Raw genomic sequence first — 21,435 nt, forward strand, 5'->3', positions numbered from 1 at the left:
GAGTTATGTATCACATAAATATATTTATATTTATAAAATATTTTTATTTTCGATGCATTGTTTAGTTACATACACTTGCAAATTAGAACATTTTAAATATTTAGCAACTGACGTGTAAACCTAAACTGTGCCCTAAGCAAAAGACTTTAATGTGATATGGCAACGCCATACCTAACGCTGACGTCTTCATTGGCATTTTAAGTTTTAGATTGTTGGTCTATTAAAAAAAACATAAAAGAAAATGAACTTATTATATTAGTCAAACATCTTAAATATATTGTTAAATTAGCTAGTTACTCGTATTAAGTTTAAAGGTAAAGCATTATGTTAACAGACCGGCAATTTGGCATGCAACTTGCACTGCTGATTCTTCTGCTGGCACTTGTTGCCGCCAAATCGAAAATATCTGCCGTGCGGGAAGACATTGCAGACTATAAGGATTATAAGAAGTTGCTGCGCACCAAGAACAATATTCTCGCGCTCTACGTGTCTAGCCCTAAGGAGGCTGCCGCCGAGTTGAAACTGTTCCGGGAAGCTTCAGATGGAATACGCGGTACAGGAACAATGTTGTACGTGGATTGCTCTAATCAGGAGCGCAAGAAACTGTGTAAGAAGCTCAAGGTGACGCCTAAGCCGTATGTACTGCGTCACTACAAGGACGGCGAGTATCACAAGGACTATGATCGTCAGCTGACCGTGGAATCCATGATCACCTTCATGCGCGATCCCACCGGTGATTTGCCTTGGGAAGAGGATCCCGCTGGTGCCGATGTATTGCACTTTAATGACGGAGCTTCATTTACGAAACACCTCCGCAAGGATATTCGGCCTATGATGGTTATGTTCCATGTGCCCTGGTGCGGATTCTGCAAGCGCATGAAGCCTGACTACAGCAAAGCAGCCACCGAACTGAAGGCTCACGGTGGATATGTAATGGCCGCGATGAATGTGGAGCGACAGGAGAACGCACCTGTGCGCAAGCTCTTCAATTTAACTGGTAACTGAACTAAAATATTCGACAATGAATAACTTAATTAATATTGACAACGCTTCCTATCTTTAAGGGTTTCCCACATTAATTTACTTCGAGAATGGAAAGATGCGCTTCACATACGAGGGAGAGAATACCAAGGATGCGTTGGTGGCCTTCATGCTCAATCCAAATCAGAAACCAACGCCCAAGCCAAAGGAAGCTGACTGGTCGGCTGATACAAACTCCGAGATTGTTCATCTGACAACGCAGGGCTTTGAGGCAGTTCTAAAGGATGAGAAATCGGTGCTGGTAATGTTCTATGCACCTTGGTGTGGTCACTGCAAGAACATGAAACCCGAATACGAAAAGGCAGCTCTTGAGATGAAAGAGAAGAATGTGCCAGGCATGCTTGCTGCCCTGGATGCCACCAAGGAGTCTGCCATTGGCGAAAAATACAAGGTCAAGGGCTATCCGACAGTGAAATACTTTTCCTATGGTGTCTACAAATTCGATGTGAATGTGCGGGAGGCGTCCAAAATCGTTGCCTTTATGCGCGATCCCAAAGAGCCGCCACCACCTCCACCGCCAGAGAAGAGCTGGGAGGATGAAGAGGACAGCGCGGAGGTGATATTTCCAAACGAAGAAACGTTCAGCTCGATCCTGAAGCGCAAGAAACATGCGCTGGTCATGTTTTATGCTCCATGTAAGTAATTCGCAATCGCAGCAGTTGGAATTTGTATTATTCTCTTGGTTTTTAGGGTGTGGACATTGTAAGCACACAAAGCCGGAATTCACAGCTGCCGCCAATGCGATGCAGGACGATCCGCGCGTTGCCTTCGTTGCCATCGACTGCACCAAATATGTAGGGCTGTGCGCCAAGTACAATGTGCGCGGCTATCCCACCTTCATATACTTTTCCTACCTCAAAACGAAACTAGACTACAATGGCGGACGAAACAGCGAAGATTTCATAGCCTATATGAAAAATCCACCTAGCCCCAAGGAGCATAGCGAGCTGTGATCTGTCTAAACTACACTGTTATAGAATCTCTTCAAATTATATGTATTAATTTTCTATTTACAATTTATGTCTATTATTTACTAGTCTTTAATATTTCAAAAATAATTTATCTTCGTTTAACAACTTTGCAAGAGTATTTAAGCTTCAGAATATCGAATGTAGATCTTTAAGAAACAACTTTTTACAAACTCAAGATCAAGATAATCTTCTAGTTCTATGCCAATGTTAACCTATGCCTTCAGTTAACCTTTTGTGTATTGTGTAAGCGTATTTCGTATCATTCCCTAGTAAAGCTGAAATATATAATATTTGTAACTATTCTAACACACAAGAGCTAAACTCATAGACTTTTAAATTGTATTAACCCAGGCACCGATATTACTAATATTAGCAGTAAATTTCGGTACATGTTTGATCAAATTTGATTTGTTGACTAGTCCGTTTCAAACAAGGAAACAATTATGACAATCTCTTATCAAAGTAAAGTTCACAACTGAGTCTCACAGATACGACAGCTGTGGACTAGCAATTATACGTCAATTAAACCTCTATAGATTGATTATTGTTAATAGTTGACGTCCACTTAAAATATCGTTATAGTACTCAAAGAATATACTATCCGTAAAGGATACATGTATACAAACATTAATAAAGGTCGTAATAATTTTAAGCTGGCAGCGAAATATTCAGTTCAAATTGTATCCTTTGGTTTGCATTTGCTTAGATCGGTTATCATCTTGTAGGGAGTATCTGCTAGTCGAGCACATGCACATTTTCTCTTGCAGTGATTTGTATTAAGACAATATTCTGGACTTAGCTTGTGAATATATTTGTTTAAATTTATATGTATAATTCAATTAATATATATACAGATATATACATATACAAATACATATATGAATCTATATATCGTATATATATGTAGCAATAATTTATTTCTTTAGTGTGGCACAGAAGATGCAACATTTTAAATGCCTCCAAGTTGCGAATGGTATTTTATTGCACATTTGCATGGATGATGAAATAATTTGTTAAATTCTATAAACTAGATGAGCCCTAATTATTCAATATATTGTTCTTTTTTCTCGTTTTTTTTTTTGTTTTTTTTTTTTTTTGTTTTGTTTTGTGTGTGTGTATCTGTATATATACTTCTATGTGAATTACAACATACGATAGGATAAAAAGTTGTATTGCTGTTGGTATTTCTTGCTGCAGTTTGCTTTCTTTTGGTTTTGGGTTTTCCTCGTTTGATTTTCTATTTGTTATAGGTTATTTGCTCTCTGGAGGAACGGCAGCTCGGCGCTGTGGTCAGCGATCGACTTCGGAATCGTTTTTGACCTTGCGCCTGTGACGGCTGAGGCTGCCCAGCCAGCTGCCGCGCTGCTCGTTTGCCGTATACTCATCGTTGATTATCGTAAAGCTATTGAACATGTCTTTCATCTTGATGGCTCGGGAGCAGGCGTAATTTTTGGTAGCCACGTACATTTTGGTAAGGAATTCGGGCATTTGTTTTTGCGTGACCCACGATTTAATGTTCTGCGGAATTGGGATGCCCGGATCGTCGTAATATGTCAACACAAAGTGCAATCCCGGCTCATGGAAGCCTCGAAATGGCTTAATGACCATCAGGCTCCAGTAATCGGTGACACGCACCTTCCCAGATATAGCTGGGTATGTGTTATGCTGGGCAGCGCGACTGCAAATAAAGATTAACTTTTTAGCATCGTCTTTGTAGTAGCGCCGACAATATACGTAGTCCCGGTTGGCAAATAAGCGCGGCCACTGCATCTCCCAGTAGATCAGATGCGAATTACTGTTTGGCGCCGGATCCTCGCTAATAAGCTCAAGTCTCAGCGCCGTATCGTCCCATTGTCGGCGATAGTCCAGATCCGTTTGTACATGCAGAAAATCATCGGCCGTAATATCATCGAATCGTGCATACACCTTGTACGAGTAGAGGGATGAGTGCTCCTCGCGCCGCCAGATGCTGAACTCGTTCTTGCTAAAGTACGGCTCCCAGTTACGCTCCTCCTGGGCCTGAATGCGTATTTGGCCCACAGGCCCACGCGAGTCATAGTCCATTGACTTGTGACAGTTGCTAATGCTCGCTTCATCCTTTCCGGACTTCTGTTCGGCCTTGCCCGGTGGCACGACAGCGCCGCCCTTCTTGCATCGCTGGTTTCCCAGTGTGCAATAGCAGTACTTCATCTTCTTCGCCTTGCAGCGCTCGCACAGCTGATTCACAGGTAGCGTGTTTATGAAATCAATATCTCGTTGGCACAAATCAAAGTTAGCCAGCGACAGCCGCTCTTTGACCCAGTCGAAGCCATCGGCCGTTGGCCGTTTCACATTCAAGCCCATAATGCCCACTGCACTGAGCACCATGCCGCGCAACGGTGGCTGTATTTGACTGCGATAATAGACACGCCAGAGCTGCTTGAGTCCCTGTGTGCCATAGACGTTCTGATAGAACGTGAGCAGCTGTTGCAGCCGGCGCGAGCGCTGGGCGAATATTGACTCGCATTGATAGGTCCATGCGCGCAAGGTTTCTCTCGATTGATTTTTTATGGCTGAAACGAAACGATTGAGCAGCATGGCGACTAGTTAATTGATTGTTATTGCTGAGGCGGCTGCGGCTGCGGCTGTTGGGCTGCACTGCTCAGGTGGGGGGCTGCAGCGCTGCTTGCATAACAATCGGACAGCGGCAGCGGCTGTACTGTTATTGTAATGGTGCTTGTTCCTCCGCTTCGAATTTTGACTCACACACACACACACCTCCTGTCACATTTGTTACCCTCGTTTTCAACTTTTATAATTTTGATTGTTTTTTTTTTTTTCGTTTTGTTCTTTTTGCTTTAATTGTTGAAAATTTTGTTTATTATGTTATACATATTTCCGTCGTTGTTGCTTTGTTATCAAGGCGCCCACATTTTACGTTCAAAACGTGCAGCCTGCAATTCGTATTTGTTGTTGTTGCTCGAATCAGTGCTGGGAAACCTTTGAATTTTGCAACACCGATTACAAGCGGCTCACTACTTTGTCAATATTTGCTCTTTTGGTCGTCTTGCAACAACGAGCTAAACAATTTGTGATTTTGTAGTGAGAAAAAGAGCTCTTTTTCGTCGGAAATTGCTGAACAAACCACTGCAAATGTCATGCAGGCCCTATAAACTATTCAGATAAAAATTAATTCCGATCTAAGCATTGGGTTTACCACTATCGGAAACTAAGACTAAACAAAATTAGATATGATCTTAGCCAAACATTATTCGTTAGCTTTGTGCCACAAAATTGCAAAATATCGAACATAGAATTTTTTCCAAATTATTCAAAAACTAATTCTCAAAATATGATTTGAGTGAAATATATTTTGCTTGACCAGCATACTGTTTACAAATTGATTTAATTTCCATTTGACGTTGTACAGCACTTCTTTGGTCCAATCTCGTGCGCTGCACATTTACATCTGCTTCCATAGTTCATCACACGGCATTTCGCAAAGAATTTCTGTTGCCGAGTAAATGCATAATATATTTATGTTTGATTGAAAATAAAGGCCATGTCTTCACGACGGCAACGTATTAAGGCCACTGCCAACCTGACGCAGATTAAGCGCAAGCCGCGCAAAGAAGACGCCGATCCAGAGGCACGCGTTGAGGCTGAGACACGGAACCACCACCCCATTCCTGTGCCAAAGCATGAGCATGCAGAGGACGATGCAGCTGAAGTGGCCTTTAAAATGCCGGCGGCGAGCAACGCCGGCCAGTTGGACGATGTGTTTCACTCGGATTTGGAGGATAATGTTATACAAATGGATTTGCAGAAAACTGCGAGCGGATTTCCCATGTCGCCCAGCAAGGCGCAAGCTCGACAGCGAGTCCGGCCTACTCCCGTGTTTGGGCAACGTCGTAACAGCTTCGTGGGCTCACCGTTGGCGGCCGATCTCGATGGAGACTACCCATCTCCAGGCACGCCCACGAGGCGTGAGCGCTACTTGAGTGGTTCGTCAATGAGTGGTGTAAGTGGCACGCCGCAGCAGGTGCAGGCTTCGCCGAAGTACTTTCCAGGTGGTGTCATGAGTCCGGGCATGGGCCGAATACGTACGGAGTCCAGTTGTTCGGCTTACTCCGATAGCGGCGGCGGCGTTGGCGGCAAGCAGCGAAAGGGAGAGAGCGACAAGGTGCTTACCCAGGCACAGCAGCGCATCAATGTAAAGCGAGATTTTGAGACGCGATTCAACAAAGGCATCCCGGATAAATCCACATTCAAAATGTTTGACATGATCTTTTACAATCCCGAGAGCAATCCCATGGAGCAGAAACCCCTGATGACTACCATTAAAGCGGAGGCGAATGGCAGCAGCGTCGGCAGTGTGGACGAGTCGAAGCCTACCTCGGATGAGCTGCTGGAGGCCAAGACGGAACTGACTGCCACAACAGCAGCCATGCCTGTGCCGCAATTGAAACTGGACGCCAATGGGGAAATGATAATCGACGAGAAGACTCTGGAGATTGAGACTACCGCCGAGGTGGAGGCACGCAAGGTTTTGGCCAACTCGTCGCTTATTCTCATGGACGAAACAACTGGCGACAATGGATTCTACAAGCGGCACAAGCGGACGCCCACTTGGACACCGGCTGACACTATTCGCTTTTATCGCAGTCTCCAAATCATTGGCACTGACTTCTCGCTCATGTGTCAAATGTTTCCTAAGCGTACGCGACGCGACCTCAAGCTCAAGTACAAGCGGGAGGAGCGTGTCAACGGACAGCTAATCAATAAGGCCTTGCTTTACCCGAAAGCCTTCAATATCCAGGAGCTCAAAAATCAGCTCGAATTGGAGGACCGTGAGCGCTTAAAGCTGCACAGCGAATGGCAGCAAATCGTTTCAGCCAAAGCAAAACACCCAACAAAGGTTTGTCCCTTACCTCCTATGGCCCAATGTTTACTCAAACTGAGCTTATTTCTTTGCAGAAGCGAGCTAAGTCGCAGCAGAGCAAGGCGACGCGCGCGCTCTCCGACGGCGATCTGGTGTACGAGAACGAGCACGTGACAAAGGAAAAACTGGGCAAGCACACGTTGGCCAAACGTCGAGCTGCAATAGAAAACCAAGGCGAAGGTGGAACTGCCAAGCGCAAGCGTGAGCCTTTGAAGTGCCATCAGGTTCAAGGAGAACATCCGGAGAAACAACAACACGAGAAGCAACTGGAGAAGCTACAGGAGACTCTACAGCAGCAGAAACCAGAGAAGTTACTACAGCAGCAACAAGAGACTCTAGAGCAGCAGAAACAAGAGAAGCTACTACATCAGCAACAAGAGAAGCTACCACAGCAGCAGCAAGAAAAACTATTGCAGCAACAAGAGCAGCAGCAACAGCACAGTGTTAAACAAAAGTTGAAGCAAAAAGTGCTTAAGAAGATGCAACCTAATCCAAAGCAACCGGAGGAGTCACAGGATGTAACGGAAGTGGATCAGCCCGTGCCTGTGCATATTTTACGCGTATTTCCAGCGATCAAAAGAGAAAAGGAAATGGAAGCAGAACAAATCAGTAGCGATCCTATAATTGAGACCAAGGCTGAGCAGCTACAGCAGGAGCTTAACTCATTGCTGGACGAGGGACACGGTGAGGGCAGGGGCACTTTGACAAGTGAAAAGGTTGCTGTCGATTTGAAGGAGGGTAGGCCCACCTATGTAAAAGACATGAACACCGCCACCAGGAGCGAGACGGTTTATTCCACCGAAACCAATGCAACATATATTGTTGATTTCATTTCGGAGTCACCTACGCCTGAAGCAGCGGAGCAGAGTATCAGCTTTGGGGAGGAAGTCAATGAACACGATATCGAACAAATCATAACTGAGTTGTCTGAAGGCTCAATGGTGTTGGTCTCTTCATTAGATGCTGACCGGGAAGATCGCGTTATAAATGAGATATATATGTACGATAGTCAGACTGGGGACCTGTCCGAACAACCTTTAAAAATACCTGAGCATATTGTTCAGTGTATATTGAATGTTATGAGCTAAGTTGTTAGTTATTAATTGATATTTGTTGATATGTAATTTATTTAAAAAGTAAAATAAAATCCTATAACGAACCTAGCAGTGTGGCATCGCTGCAAACAGTGTTGGGAAGCGGATCACACAAGTCGTTTTACAGCACTCAACTTGTGACAGCTACCATCTGTGACAGTTGTTGTTGTGCTGCAACCTGCGAATTACAGATTTAATACAAGTTGAGCAACTAGACATGGCCCAAGTTCCCTTGGCTATTGTGTCGCACAAGCGCCAGGTGTGCAGCTTGTACAAACGTGCGCTTCGCAATCTGGAGGCGTGGTATGATCGCCGGTAAGTGCTCGTCGAAACGTTGCAATTGTAAGCCGTTTGATTATATAATAAATTCTGCATCTTCGTTTACATACATCTTCCGCGGAATTAGCGATGTTTACCGTTATCGTGCAGTGCAAATGCGCGCTCGCTTCGATGAGAACAAAAACAAGGATGTGGCCGAGGGCATGCGTTTGCTGGCCAGCGGTCAAAAGGAACTCTTTGAGACAAAGCATTTCCAGCCCCGAAACTGTAAGTGAGAACTTTTGGTTAGACTGGGATCATCCAACACCTTTATTTGCAGTTGCTAACAGTCCTGGCGGCTGTGCTTTCGAGCGTGAGGTCATCCTGCCGGATTGGGTACTCGACTACTGGCATCCTCTGGAAAAGGCACAATATCCGGAGTATTTTGCTAAACGTGAGCAACGCAAGAAGGAATATGTTGCCTGGTGGGAGAAGCAATACGGCAAACCAGACCCCAGCGATGTGGGACATCACTAAACTAGCTTTTAAATAAAGTAGTCAAATCTAAATTGTTTCCGAATTGAAAATACAAATGGACAACCTCAAGCCATCAAGTGGAATGAATACACGTATATCCAGAAGGAAGTGAAAATGAATGCAAATTATTTATGTTGTATCGTATTTATTATAAGCTTGGGGACATTAATATTAACGGTTATAGCTGTACTTAATAAGAATCGGGCATGTCTCAGTTGAGTTCGTTGGCCTCCAGGCGTGGGCGCTTTTTGCTATTGCTGCCATTTGTAGAGTTGTTGGTGTTGTTACTATTGCCGTCGTTGCCATGTTCACGCTTTCGCTGGAGTGTCTTTTTGTCCCACTGTTGCGTTAGATATCTCAGTAGCACGCACCTTTTATCCAACACTATTAGCTGCGCCTGGTCGGGCGCATCCTCTGTGGGCAAATAAACGGAGGCACGCTTTTGCGATGTTCTAATGCCATGATCATTGCTCAGCAGTGTGAAGTTGTTCGAATCGTATATGGGTAAGCCCTTTATAAAATCAATGACGGACATGCTTGTGCTTGCACTCTGTTACTCGTGGGGATGGGCGACACGTTATCCACTCACAGAAGTTGCTTTTTTGTGCGTTCTGTTGTCACTGAGTGCTCAGGCAAATGTGTCTATTTTATATATTATATTTTGAGTAAAATATTGTTGTTTTCTTATCTTCAGTTGCAGTTTCTTAGACCTTTTTTGTGTTGTTGTTTTTGGTGGTTGGTGTTTAGATGAGGTGTGACCGCTTGCGCTTCCAAAAAATGCTGAAATAATAATTTTTAAAATTACTTGTAGTAAAAATACTAGATTTCCGATTTTTTTTTAATTCGTTTTAAACTAATGTTTACTAATTTTAAGATGTCGATTTTTAAATTAGTTAAGCTCAGGACCAAATCGGAATTTACTCAAAGCATTACATTGCATTATTCATTATTTTGATTTTTTAAATAGAAATTATTAACGTTCATGAGATAAGAGTATTTTTTTTTTTTGTATTATTTTTAAGAATGAAAATATGTGCATATGTAATATCACTAACCAGAGCTAGTGGTAATATTAAAAGTATATAATATACATTATTTAACTGTTTGAAGTTTAATATTTTTTATATATTATAATATTAATTCGATTTCATTAAAGTTTAATTTACTTTTTATTTAATTTCAATTATTTATATTTACGCTATAGTTCTGAACAATTCTGAAATCCTCATGATATTAAGTTTCGATCAATGATACGAATTTTATTTCATTTCACAGAATGTTGATTGGATATTGCTCTATCAGTTATCTCCAATCTTATTATTGTTTTTTGTATATCATATATAAGAAAAATTGATCAATTTTGAAAAGTAGGTTACTTAGTTAATATAGCGCATTTTGGACTCCGTAATGAAATACATTTACGTATAGTTTTTGTAGATTTGAAGCTTGGAAGATGCCTACTCTGCTTGTTTTATATATAAAAATACAAAATAATTAATTTTGATCAGTTTGATATTTATAAATGAGTGTGATACGTAGCTTAACTACGATTATGACGATTTCCATCTCCTCGACGGACCACATCCTTGTACTCGTCCATGCGTCGCATACGCGCTAAATACTCTGGATCATCATCCTCCACTTGAAGTTCTATGGCTGCCTTCTCCTGGTCTTCCTTCTCGTTGGGATCTTGTGCGGCAGCAATGGCCTTCTCCTGATTTATCTTAGCCATCTTTTGTTCGTCGGGAAAGATGCCCTCGTCAACGCGCTGCTGATAAAATTCATCGACGGTCATGATCGGTACACTGGGATAGCCCAACCCGAAGACTGCCTTCTGTGTCTCATTGCGTGTTATAATAAATGGTTGTAGCGGCTTTGGTTTCGGGCCTGCTTGATGATGATGGTGATGTCCATGGGAGTGTCCATGTTTGTGACCAATGTCAGAAGCATTCGCCTGCTGATATGCTGTAGGGCTATCTAGAGGCTTCTGCTCGCCGGCTTGCATACGTGCTAGGCGCATCTTAGCCATTTCTTTCATCATACGAAGACTCTCCAGCTCCTGCTTGGATTCCATGATGCTCTTATCTAAATATTTTAAAAAGAATTCACGCCGGACTTCATCATCGACCGCTTTCTTCTTAACAGCATCGCGCATCCTAGTCATATACTCGTCGATTTCCTTCATCTTCCGATATTGTGCAATTTTATCGTTGCGATTGTATGCAGCCTCTATCAGTTCGCGTTGTTCGCTTTTCTGCTGCGCAGCATCCGTCTTTCCATCCTGCTGCGCCTTGCTCTTGGGCGCTTCACACAGCTCGTACTCTTGGCAACGTTGCAGATGGTCTCTAAAATAGACTTCACCTAGCTCTATGGCTTCTATACCATTTGGATTGTTGATCTTCGTGGTGAGTTTACCCAAGAAATATGGCAAGAGCATGAAGGGCAGCGATTCTGTTGATACCTCGTCAATCAGTTCATTGGGACTGAACATGCCCACTTGATTGACAATGACAGTCGCTTGTTCGAAATAACCCATTGCTTCTTTTACTTTACTCTAAATAAAATATTAATATTTGTCAATGCTTGTAGAACACTTGGACTTGCCATTCTTACCTGAAATGGAGCGCCATTGAAAGGCAGATCGGTTACCTCCAGCTCGTCAAAAAGATTCCATCCACTTAAAAAAATATCTGAAAGTTTCTTTTCCTCGCCGTCAACGACATCTGGAATGGCTTCAGCCATTTTTAAATTGAGTAATTAATTTTTGATTTTCACAATTATTCGCAAGCCGCTTGTATCAGCTGATTGTTACAGCTACAGTGCTGCTAAACAAATAATGTGTTGTCAGTGTTGTACAATACACAAATATGTAAGGTAGACATGGAAATGTTCGGTATACAATTAAACAATTCTATAACGACAGACACTAAATTATATTAGTTTCACATAATCTTTAAGACAGAAATCTTTCCATTTATTTTAACCTGTCAAAGACTCTTTTATTTAGGAATATAAAAGTTTTTGGACATTGTAAATTTGTGAGAAGCGTTAGTTGTTCCAGATTTCATTAGGCTAATGAGTGGATGGATGACTTGAAATGTTTAGCCTTTTAGTGACGCTTCAAGTTCGTTGTTCGCTAGCAGTTCCTTGATAATATCCAAGCCACCAATAAGTTCTCCTTTTACATAAACTTGCGGATATGTTGGCCAGTCTGAAAATGTCTTCAATCCCTGACGAACCTCTTCATCAGAAAGAATATCAAAAGTTTCATACGGCAAACTGAAATATCTCGAAATTAAATACTGTCCACAAATGTACAATTAGTGCATACTTTGTTTCGTTAATGATAGCAATCAGCTGCTTTGAGAAGCCACAGCGTGGAGCATTTCGATCGCCCTTCATGAATATCATCAGCGGCGCTTTATTGATTAGCGCTGTCAAACGATCATTCAGGGTTTGTCCAGTTGCCGCAGCGCTGCTTGCACTTTCGGCTAGCTTCTTGGACTTGCTGGTAATGGCAGCAACATCCACACCATCCACGCGATCCACAGCCGAGCCCTTGTTGAAGAATATTACTGTCGGTACTGCCTCGATCTGGAAATACGTTTTGTACAGACATCTCATTAGACGTCAGAGGTGCAGAGAACTTACCTGATGTTTCATTGATATTTCAGGGTACTTTTCAGCATTTAGCGTGATGAATTGTAACTTATCGCCCAAAATGCTGTCCAGCTCTTTGAGCACATCGGTAACTTGAGCACATTGCTCGGCCCAGTCGGCAGCGAAAAGTGCAACAGTTGTTTTATCAGCGCTAATGTATTTCTGATAGTCTTCGGAGTTTTCTACAGTTAACACAGGCATTTTTATGATGAGGTTTAATAATGTTAACTTTTTAAAGCCAATTTAGATGGAAATGCTACTTAGAATGTCAGCTGGTAAAAAGTGATGCCCAGCAACGTTTTATTTTTTCAGTATTTAAAGCCGGTAACAATATAAACGTGACAAAAAATAGGTAAATCACTTATATTGATGTATATGAATAAAATGATTTTGTAAATAATTTGTTTTAAGAAAATAGTTTCATTTTAAATTCACAAGTTAAGAATTGCAAATATTTATCGAAACCACAAGTGATAATTGATTTTTTCTTTACCGCCTTACGTCACAAAAGCATAAATATATGAAGTTGTTTATATGTACAATATTAAACAGCATAATCTATGAAATAAATTTCAGATTTATAATTTTCTAATGAAAAGATACAAAATTTTGTCATATGACAATATGCTAAAACAGTTTGTACAGATTTCATCATGCAACCTTCTAGTACTTGCAATATTGAACGTATGCAATTCTAACAAGTGTTGCAAAATGTGACAGATAGAGCTTCAAATGGTAATCGATTACAGCGGGACGCACAACACGTGCGCCCACCTCTCTCTCGTAGCAACCGCGTTCAATACATACCAGCGGAATTTGAGAAAAACTTTGTCGTTTTGTTAAGAATCAATAATGGTCACAAAAAAGAGGCCAATAAAGCGCAGCGCTGAGGTGGCTGCAATTGACAAAGGCAACGGAAGCGAAGATAGCAATGGTGCATCACAGGCCAAGGTGCCAAAGGAGTTGCTTGTGATTGCGCAGGAGGTGAAAATCGTGCGTGCATTGGCCTGCAATGACTTAACAAAGCGCAATCGTCAGATCCGCAAACTGAGAAAATGGTTCCAGCTGCGAGCGGCGAGTTCGTTTCCCTTCACCGAGGACGATTTCATGCGGATCTGGAAAGGACTGTACTACAACGTATGGATGTCGGACAAGCCGCTTGTGCAAGAAGAGCTAGCCGAGCAACTGGCTCAAATGATAGACAGCTTTGGTGGCAACACTGCTTGTAGTCTGGCGTACTTCAGCGCTTTTATGCGCACTATGTGCCAGGAATGGTTTGGTATTGATCAGTGGCGAATGGATAAATTCCTGATGCTTGTGCGTCGCATGCTGCGCTACATGCTGCGCCTACTCAAGAAGAGCAAATGGGACAAGGATCTGATAGAGGCATTTAATACAAGCATGAATGAGTCAGTGCTTGCGGCGCAGCCAAAGTCTCGTGGGATTACTATGCACTACATGGATGTGTTTTTCGAGGAGCTGGCCAAGGCAGCCAATGAGGAGATCACTGCTGACCAGGTTAATCTCTTCCTGCGCCCGTTTGTACATTATGTGGGCACACAACGTGATGCCAAATTGGTGGCGCAGTGCCGCACGCGCGTTCTCTATCACTTGCTCTACCAGAGTGAACTGGGTCGAGAGTACAGCGAGAAATACAAGGCATGGAAAGAGATGGGTTTTCCCAGCAGCTCCATAGACGACGTGGAGAAAATGGACTCTGGCTTCGATGAGGAGGAAGAGGATGAGGAAGAGCAGCAGCAAGAAGCCCCCACTCTCGATCCACGTGCAGGAAACGTAGATGTTCTGATGCCAGAACTACCGCTAAATGCCGACTGTGTGCTGGACGAGCTTCAGACACTGCTTCGCACACAGGACTACAACAGCAAGCGGCGCAAGGGACTGCGGAAGCTAGTTCACATTTTCGAGACGTACGCAAGCGGCGAATTTCCATTGGGTGTGCGCAACATGCCAAAGCCCGAAGGCACACCATTTGCAGAGCTCGTGGAGCAGAAGATCCGCGAGGCCGATGAGTTTGAGGAGTCGAACTTTGGCACTGTACGTAGTCTCAAAAAGCTTAGCAAATCCAAGCGTAAGCGTCTTCTTAAGTCCATCAACTTCGATGAGGTTGACGAGGACAACTTTGACGAAGTCATCAAGAAAGCATTGTCTCCAAAACTACAGAAGCAAGTCGAGCACAATGAGAAGGTACGATCCAGCATTAATAATGCCTGGGTGGTGGAGGAGGTGGATGCGGCGGAAAAGACTACGGCTGCGGCGGATAAGACAGACAAGATTAAGAAAGTCCCCAAGGACAAGGATGAGCAGCCCAAACAAAAGGTCAAACAGCAGTCCAAGTCATTATCTAATGAACAGCCAAAGGAGCAATCCAAACAGCAGCCCAAGGCACAGTCCAAGGAACAGGCCAAGCAGCCGGCCATTGAGAAGACAAAAGTACCACAACCCGAACAGGAATCTGCCACAGAGGAAGAAACTAAAGCAGCTGAGTCCACGACGAAGTCTAGCAACGGCTGGGACGCACCCTTGGAGGATGGCGAAAGGGATTACTTTGTGCCATCGCGCAAATCACAACTGAAGCAAGCCAACAGTAAGCTCTTGATGAATCCGCTCGCTGTCCAAGGAACTCCCAAGAATCCAGCACAACGACTAAAATCAGCAGCAGCGCCACAGACGGGAAGCGGCAGCAAACGAGTCCGCATCATGACGAAGTGCAACAGCGCCTATCCCAAGAGCGACTACTATCGACAGTTGAAACTATCGCCGCAGCTGCCCTACGATGCGAACCGGCAGCCCGGCAAAAGCGCCCTCAAGCCGCACGTGCTGCCCGGGCCCATTCATCCCAGCTTCAAGAAAACCAAACGTCTGTTCAACGATACGCTGTGACGTTGCTTAAGCTGGCTGGGACTGACGCAGGACTGAATGAGCTGACCAACCGGGACACCTACAAGCCCCATCAGACGAGAAATTCGTGTGGGCCCACTCTATCGGATGATAAGTTCGAGCATCGACTTAGCATAGTGAATACGCCATTATGTGCATCAGATATTTTTTCATAATATACCCTATATATAGTATGCTTTTTTTTTGTTTTGCTTGTAGACCAGATTTTATCGTTCAATATGCGACACATTTGGAATTCATATATAAAGTGGAATAAAAGTAAAATCAAAAGACAAACTGCAAATTGAATTGATCAGAGCCCCGCACAGTCTTCGATCTATGTAATATGCAATATGTAGATGGATTTCATTTTAATATTTTGGAGCCATATTCGATTCATATACAATTTTATAAAATGCAACAGATGGATTAGTGTTTAAATCCTCAGCCAATTGATATACATACATAAATATATAAGTATGTATTACCTATGTATGTTGTTTTTGATCGTAGAGGTACAGTCAATAAACTTGAGTGGTAAAAAATTACAGATGAGTGAAGAACAAACTTGTAAAACATGTTTATAGAACCGTTAGTAATCACAGGCATTAAAGGATAATATTGCACTAGTTGGCACTGCCTAGGAAACACTGAACTCTGCTCAGAACAGCCCTTGCAATCATTCTGCGATTCTTGAATATAGTCGTACACCCACTTCACACATTATATAAGACTGAATGGTAAATTCATTGTATAAATTTAGTTCTATATTCACATTCTTACTGAAATCTACAGTGTGTGTTGGATTAACTAAAGCAATATTCTACTTTTTGCAATATTCTACTTCTGAAACATTCACAGCCTATATATATTTATTTCAAGATTGCTTTAGAAATTCCATCGTTAATGGTAATTACATAAATTTGCAAAATTATAAAATATTCTCGAATCGTCCGATATTAATATATGAACAGGTCATTCGTTGTCATTTACATAGAGACTTATAAATTACAGTTGTCCAATTATATATACATAGATCATAACAATTTACCTGGAAAAATTAAAAATCTAGGTACTGGTACTATCGAGAGGGGTTGTCAACTGCCTAATTTTTTGCCTTTATATTTAACCATATAGATCATTTCCACATATATATGTATATCGGTAATTTTTATAAAGAATATCTCCAACTCTCTCTCTCTCTCTCTCTCTCTCCATGTACCTTAAACCATGTAATGTCTTATGTCCAGGTCGCGTTCCCTCAACTTTTGATCGGTAATTTTTATAAAGAATATCTCCAACTCTCTCTCTCTCTCTCTATGTACCTTAAACCATGTAATGTCTTATGTCCAGGTCGCGTTCCCTCAACTTTTGATCAATCCAGCGCCTGTAGTACTTCACGTTTGAGTAGATGCTCAAGAGCTGAGGTCCATCGCAACGGGCGGCACGGGCCAGCAGCCCGGCCAGCACATAGCGATCATCGCTGCCGGAGAGAGGGCACATTAGGGGTACGGCACCCATGTCGCCGCAGACAATGGGGTCCTTGTCGCCGCCAGTGCAGAGGAGCGTATCGTTCAGCGCAAAGCGACGACCCAAGATGGCCAAGCGCAACTTGGAGCCACACTGGTCGCGCGGCAGAATGTAGAGGGGCCAGCGCCTGGGCAGTGTCTCATTTGCACTGGGCTCCGAGTGCCGCCAGCCCGCCACGTAGCACTGGCTGTAGTTGTAGATGAGCTGCATGGGCGGCAGGCAGATCACCTGCACGTGAGGGGCTAGCTCGAATGCCGCCTGTGAGTGGAGCAGCAGCAGTGCCAGATTGTGAGCTGCGGGGGATTGCGTGTAGTTGGGATGAATTAGCAGCTCGGACACATTTCGCTCCTGGTGCGCCAATGGCTCCAGCTCAACTGCTGCATCCCATTCGCCTGCCACCAGACGCAGATCGGTTGCCATTTGGGCCTGGACGCAGTGTGCGGCGGTTAGAACAGCAAATGGTGTGATTAGTGCTCCACTGCAAAGGTATCCATCTGCTCCATAGATCGCCACCAGCCAGGGAAACTCGCCGAACTTTGATTCCTGCTTCTTGTATCCCATCGGGCGCAAATGGAGCCAAAGATCCAGACGCCCGCCACACTGAGGCAGTGCTGTTAGTGCATCGCTATAGTTGAACCCACTACCAACTGCAAGCTGAAGCTCGACTTTAGGCCAGATTCATGGCATAAGGGTAGCGACTCTACCTACCGTCTTGTTCAGACTGCAGCACTTTTCCATATAGTGACAGTGCTGCTCGTCCTGCATAGTGCGACTGCGATCGGAGTAGAAGTGGCCGTCCACAAGGAGACCCTCATTGCACAGGTCATGGGAGACGCAGCTCTTGCCGGGTGCACACGATTCTGCACTACCAAATACAGCTGGAGCGAAATATATGAGCAAAACTAAAAGAACTTTCTCCATCTTATGAATAGAACTGTTGCTGCGCTCTCGGTCTGAACTTGAACTGCGCTGTGAATTGGCCTCCGGCTTTTATAGCACCCACCCAAGGCTTCCAAGAGGTCAGGCCAGATTCTTGATTGGTTTAAATATAGCTCAGAGCGTGACTGTGGATTCTATAAATAGTTCTCTAGTCCAGTCACTTGATGGGCCGGCAATCAGTGCAAACGTCTGGCAAATCCAAATAAATCTTTTTTCTGCTCTACAAATATAAGTCAGTTTAGCTTTATCAAGCGTTGGGCACATACATATGTAGATATAAATACATAGTATACTATGTATATTGCATATGATAAATTGAGTAATGTTAATCAAACAAGTAATTTTAATAATCATAACGAAACAAACACAATTTAATTGATAAGGCAGCGTCAGAACTTCATCAATAGATCCTTCAATCTCTCACTATGACTTCCATATTTTATCATTTTTAAAAACATTGATTTTATATGATTATATGGTATTATTGATTTTATTGATTGCTTATATTCCAATGTATATTCATATATATTGCGAAAGCTCAACAGGATATATTGCTCCAGTTTGTGTATTTGAAATACAGCAATATCCAAGTTGATACACCCGCTGTCTACCACGATTGCTGGTGGCTCGATAGTAGAATTATCCTCTAACATTAAGTAAACTTTATTCTACAGCATATAATCAATAATATATATATAGTGCATTTACTAATCTGAAAATGCTTATTAAATTGTTTCCATTTATGCTTAGATACTATATTTCGCTGTGTCCATAGGTTTTTTAAATCATATATTTTAATATTATATTTATAAATATATATTTTGATATGAACGGAATTTTAAACCCTTTATATTTGCTCTACAAATTCCATATTTTATCTTTCAATTCAGGACTCAGTGCTTCAGTTTCAAGATAGTTTCAACTTCATATGTAATAAGTTTTATGTATAGATATAATAGGTTAATATTTTACTTTACATTGATTTTATTTACTATATGCAAGGATTCAGTTATAATTTACCCTTACTTTATTAACATCTTGATCTTTCCACAAAACATTGAACTTGTGTATATATTATAAAGATGAAAGATGTAGGAGTGTATGCAAGTATACGAGAAGACATTTCGATAGCTTCAGTTATCGTAGGCTTCTTCCACACAAACAGTCCGGCTGAAGTTTCAGGATATTTGCTAGTCGAGCAGGCTGCACTCGAGACACTTTTACTTCTGTTTTGTTTACATTGGCGACAACATCAACACGTATCCGTGTCTATTACGAAGCCCGAGATGGGGGCGGAGGCGGTGGCATTGCTGCAACTTTTGCGTCATATCTTAATGCACAATCGTCGCTTAAGTGCACGTAAATTGAATAAAATTTCGACAAGTTTTAATACACAAAATGTGCATGGTGCAAACGCAGACAATGACAGCTTGCTGAATGTGAATACGAATGCGAATTCGACTACGACTACGACTACGGATATACGTGTCTAGTTCGATAGACATACTACAAAGCTCCGCTACATAGTTTGCATGTCCGTCTGGGCTTATATATATATGTATATGTATGTACTTATTTGTGGCATTTGGAATGCTGGCATCTTGTTTGACTAAGATTTACGAAACTTGCAACAGATTCGCATTGGGAATTGTGGGTGTCATCACCTAAATTTTGTAGGCTTCCAGCTGTACGATTTCCCATTATGTTACGCCTGCTGTTGCTGTTGCTATGTAAAAGTTAATTTGCAAAATCGTTTTAACAGATGTTATCCTCAAGGAAATTAAATGTTATTTCATTTACAAGCTAAAAATTTATAACTTGCTGTTGATTTATATGCTAAACGTATGTAAATATGTATAGCAAATACATTTATATAGTGCATACCGATGTGTGTTCATGTCTATCTATAGCGTTTGTGGTTGAACATATTTTCAATTAATATGAAAATTTATGATGTTCCTTTGTTGAGCGCATCGGAAGTTCATTTTCATGATACAAACAATATATTTATCAAATTGAGTGCCGATTGCCTTTATTGACCTTCGGCAAGTGATTGAAAACCAGAAAAAAATATTATTCCATTTGCATTTTGTTAACTTAAAATATGCAAATTCCAAAAGAAGAAAAAAAAAAACAACGAAGTCCATTAAATATGCGAAATTTCATTGAAGTGTAAAAAATGAACCCACAGTTTTTGTTATTTCATAAAAATAGATTAAAATCAATTTTCAGGCATCGTAGTTTACAGAGGTTTTTTAAAAATAATATAATAAAAAAAATGGATGCTGAAGAAGGAAAAAACGTATCTATTATTTTCAATTCATTCGGTGCATAATACATCTGTATATATAAAAACAATAGTTTCAGTCAACAATAACCATAATTTCATAGTGGTATGTAATATGTAATATTATCAATTATCCTCATGATACAAAATATGTAAAATAAATATTACTTAGTTTATAAAAAGAATTTATAAAATATTTTTAATATAACTTATTAGTAATATGCAAAAAAATGTTTCTATGTTCGCCTTTTTTTATCTCTGCTCTTAGGCTGTATAATGTTATTATTATTATTTATAAAAATACTAAAATTAAATCAAACCAAAGGATTAAAAATTATAAAAAAAAGAACTAATAAAAACTAATAAGAAACTATTAAATAAAATATGAATGTTGCTAATTAAATATATAAGAAAATAAAAAAAACAATATAAATATTGGCAATTTCTATTTTATTTATTACTATTTTTTAAATTTTTTAATTAAATTTTTTTTTTTAATTTTTTAAAATTTAATTTATATAAGCACAGCAACTTTATCGCCTACTACAACACATTCTCATTATACTCATTCACGAAGTGAATTAGTATATTGGTTTTGTGCAATGTCCGTCTTGCTGTCCGTCCGTCCGTCCGTCTGTCCGTCTGTCCGTCTGTCCGTCTGTCCGTCTGTCCGTCTGTCCGTATGAACGCAGTTCATTTCGCCGCTATTGAAGCTAGAGACTTGAAATTTGGAACACATACTCGTGTATAGCTCCGATTTATAAAGTGTTAAAATTTTCCCGATCCGCCCACTAGGGGCGTGGCAAATCGGAAAATGCATTTTCCGATATACCAGAAATCATGTTAGTTGAAGAGCTAGAAAGTTGAAATTTGGTATGTAGATCCGCGTTGACCCCCCAAGTCCAAAAAGCTATGGTGGATATATCTACGCCCATTGGGGGCGTGGCAAATCAGATAAAACTGTATCTCCTAAAGTTCTAAAGCTAGAACGTTGAAATTTCACACGTGAGCTAATGCTATATTCTATAATGACTGATGGAAAAATTTATGTCTACGCCTACTGTGGGCGTGGCAAATCGGACCTGAAGATATAGTAATTTTTCAAATTTGGCTATATTTTAGGCACTATTGATGCTAGAGACTTGTATTTGGTATATATACGCGAGTTGACCACCCAAGTCCCAACAAGCTATGGTGGATATATATCCGCCCAAAGGGGGCGTGGCAAAACCGCAAAACTTTATATCTCCTACAGTTTAAGACCTAGAAGCTTCAAATTTGGATAGTTGAGTTACTGGT

At 41.5% G+C, this 21,435-nt stretch overlaps 9 protein-coding genes and 1 long non-coding RNA gene across 10 annotated transcripts in view; 4 read left to right on the forward strand and 6 right to left on the reverse strand.

The window, feature by feature from the left end:
* The window catches only part of LOC149091943 (uncharacterized), a 43,986-nt gene extending 22,868 nt beyond the window's left edge, over positions 1–21,118 (reverse strand). Inside the window, exon 1 of the long non-coding RNA XR_016196458.1 lies at positions 20,710–21,118. This is a non-coding gene — a long non-coding RNA (uncharacterized LOC149091943). The remainder of the gene's footprint in view (positions 1–20,709) is intronic.
* Positions 154–3,392, forward strand: LOC115563760 (protein disulfide-isomerase A5). Its single transcript, XM_030387229.2, has 3 exons — positions 154–997; positions 1,065–1,676; positions 1,732–3,392. Exons 1-3 carry the CDS (start codon positions 325–327, stop codon positions 1,992–1,994), a joined length of 1,548 nt encoding a protein of 515 aa, XP_030243089.1. The 5' UTR covers positions 154–324; the 3' UTR covers positions 1,995–3,392.
* On the reverse strand, positions 2,960–4,589 carry LOC115563762 (stAR-related lipid transfer protein 7, mitochondrial). The gene has a single exon (XM_030387233.2). It carries the CDS (start codon positions 4,587–4,589, stop codon positions 3,303–3,305), a length of 1,287 nt encoding a protein of 428 aa, XP_030243093.1. The 3' UTR covers positions 2,960–3,302.
* Positions 5,380–8,117, forward strand: Bdp1 (transcription factor TFIIIB component B'' homolog Bdp1). The gene is made up of 2 exons (XM_018098953.3): positions 5,380–6,909; positions 6,969–8,117. Exons 1-2 carry the CDS (start codon positions 5,554–5,556, stop codon positions 8,019–8,021), a joined length of 2,409 nt encoding a protein of 802 aa, XP_017954442.2. The 5' UTR covers positions 5,380–5,553; the 3' UTR covers positions 8,022–8,117.
* On the forward strand, positions 8,139–8,941 carry ND-B22 (NADH dehydrogenase (ubiquinone) B22 subunit). The gene is made up of 3 exons (XM_030387254.2): positions 8,139–8,342; positions 8,434–8,573; positions 8,626–8,941. The coding sequence occupies exons 1-3, from the start codon at positions 8,245–8,247 to the stop codon at positions 8,820–8,822; spliced, it is 435 nt and encodes a 144-aa protein (XP_030243114.1). The 5' UTR covers positions 8,139–8,244; the 3' UTR covers positions 8,823–8,941.
* Positions 8,948–9,597, reverse strand: LOC115563771 (DET1- and DDB1-associated protein 1). The gene has a single exon (XM_030387255.2). The coding sequence runs from the start codon at positions 9,355–9,357 to the stop codon at positions 9,034–9,036; it is 324 nt and encodes a 107-aa protein (XP_030243115.1). The 5' UTR covers positions 9,358–9,597; the 3' UTR covers positions 8,948–9,033.
* On the reverse strand, positions 10,056–11,658 carry Tap42 (immunoglobulin binding protein Tap42). Its single transcript, XM_018098300.3, has 2 exons — positions 11,436–11,658; positions 10,056–11,376 (listed from the first exon to the last, which is right to left on the reverse strand). Exons 1-2 carry the CDS (start codon positions 11,562–11,564, stop codon positions 10,363–10,365), a joined length of 1,143 nt encoding a protein of 380 aa, XP_017953789.2. The 5' UTR covers positions 11,565–11,658; the 3' UTR covers positions 10,056–10,362.
* Grx3 (Glutaredoxin 3) lies at positions 11,790–12,785 on the reverse strand. Its single transcript, XM_018099114.3, has 3 exons — positions 12,474–12,785; positions 12,154–12,416; positions 11,790–12,101 (listed from the first exon to the last, which is right to left on the reverse strand). Exons 1-3 carry the CDS (start codon positions 12,681–12,683, stop codon positions 11,924–11,926), a joined length of 651 nt encoding a protein of 216 aa, XP_017954603.1. The 5' UTR covers positions 12,684–12,785; the 3' UTR covers positions 11,790–11,923.
* Nnp-1 (Ribosomal RNA processing protein 1 homolog Nnp-1) lies at positions 13,214–15,574 on the forward strand. Its single transcript, XM_030387218.2, has one exon. The coding sequence runs from the start codon at positions 13,335–13,337 to the stop codon at positions 15,381–15,383; it is 2,049 nt and encodes a 682-aa protein (XP_030243078.1). The 5' UTR covers positions 13,214–13,334; the 3' UTR covers positions 15,384–15,574.
* LOC115563756 (phenoloxidase-activating factor 2) lies at positions 16,693–17,912 on the reverse strand. Its single transcript, XM_030387219.2, has 2 exons — positions 17,619–17,912; positions 16,693–17,564 (listed from the first exon to the last, which is right to left on the reverse strand). The coding sequence occupies exons 1-2, from the start codon at positions 17,829–17,831 to the stop codon at positions 16,707–16,709; spliced, it is 1,071 nt and encodes a 356-aa protein (XP_030243079.1). The 5' UTR covers positions 17,832–17,912; the 3' UTR covers positions 16,693–16,706.
* Positions 21,119–21,435: the final 317 nt, after the last annotated feature.

This window comes from Drosophila navojoa, chromosome 3, assembly GCF_054131105.1.
Source record: "Drosophila navojoa isolate 15081-1374.11 chromosome 3, UAZ_NAV_1.0, whole genome shotgun sequence".
Lineage (NCBI taxonomy): Eukaryota > Metazoa > Arthropoda > Insecta > Diptera > Drosophilidae > Drosophila > Drosophila navojoa.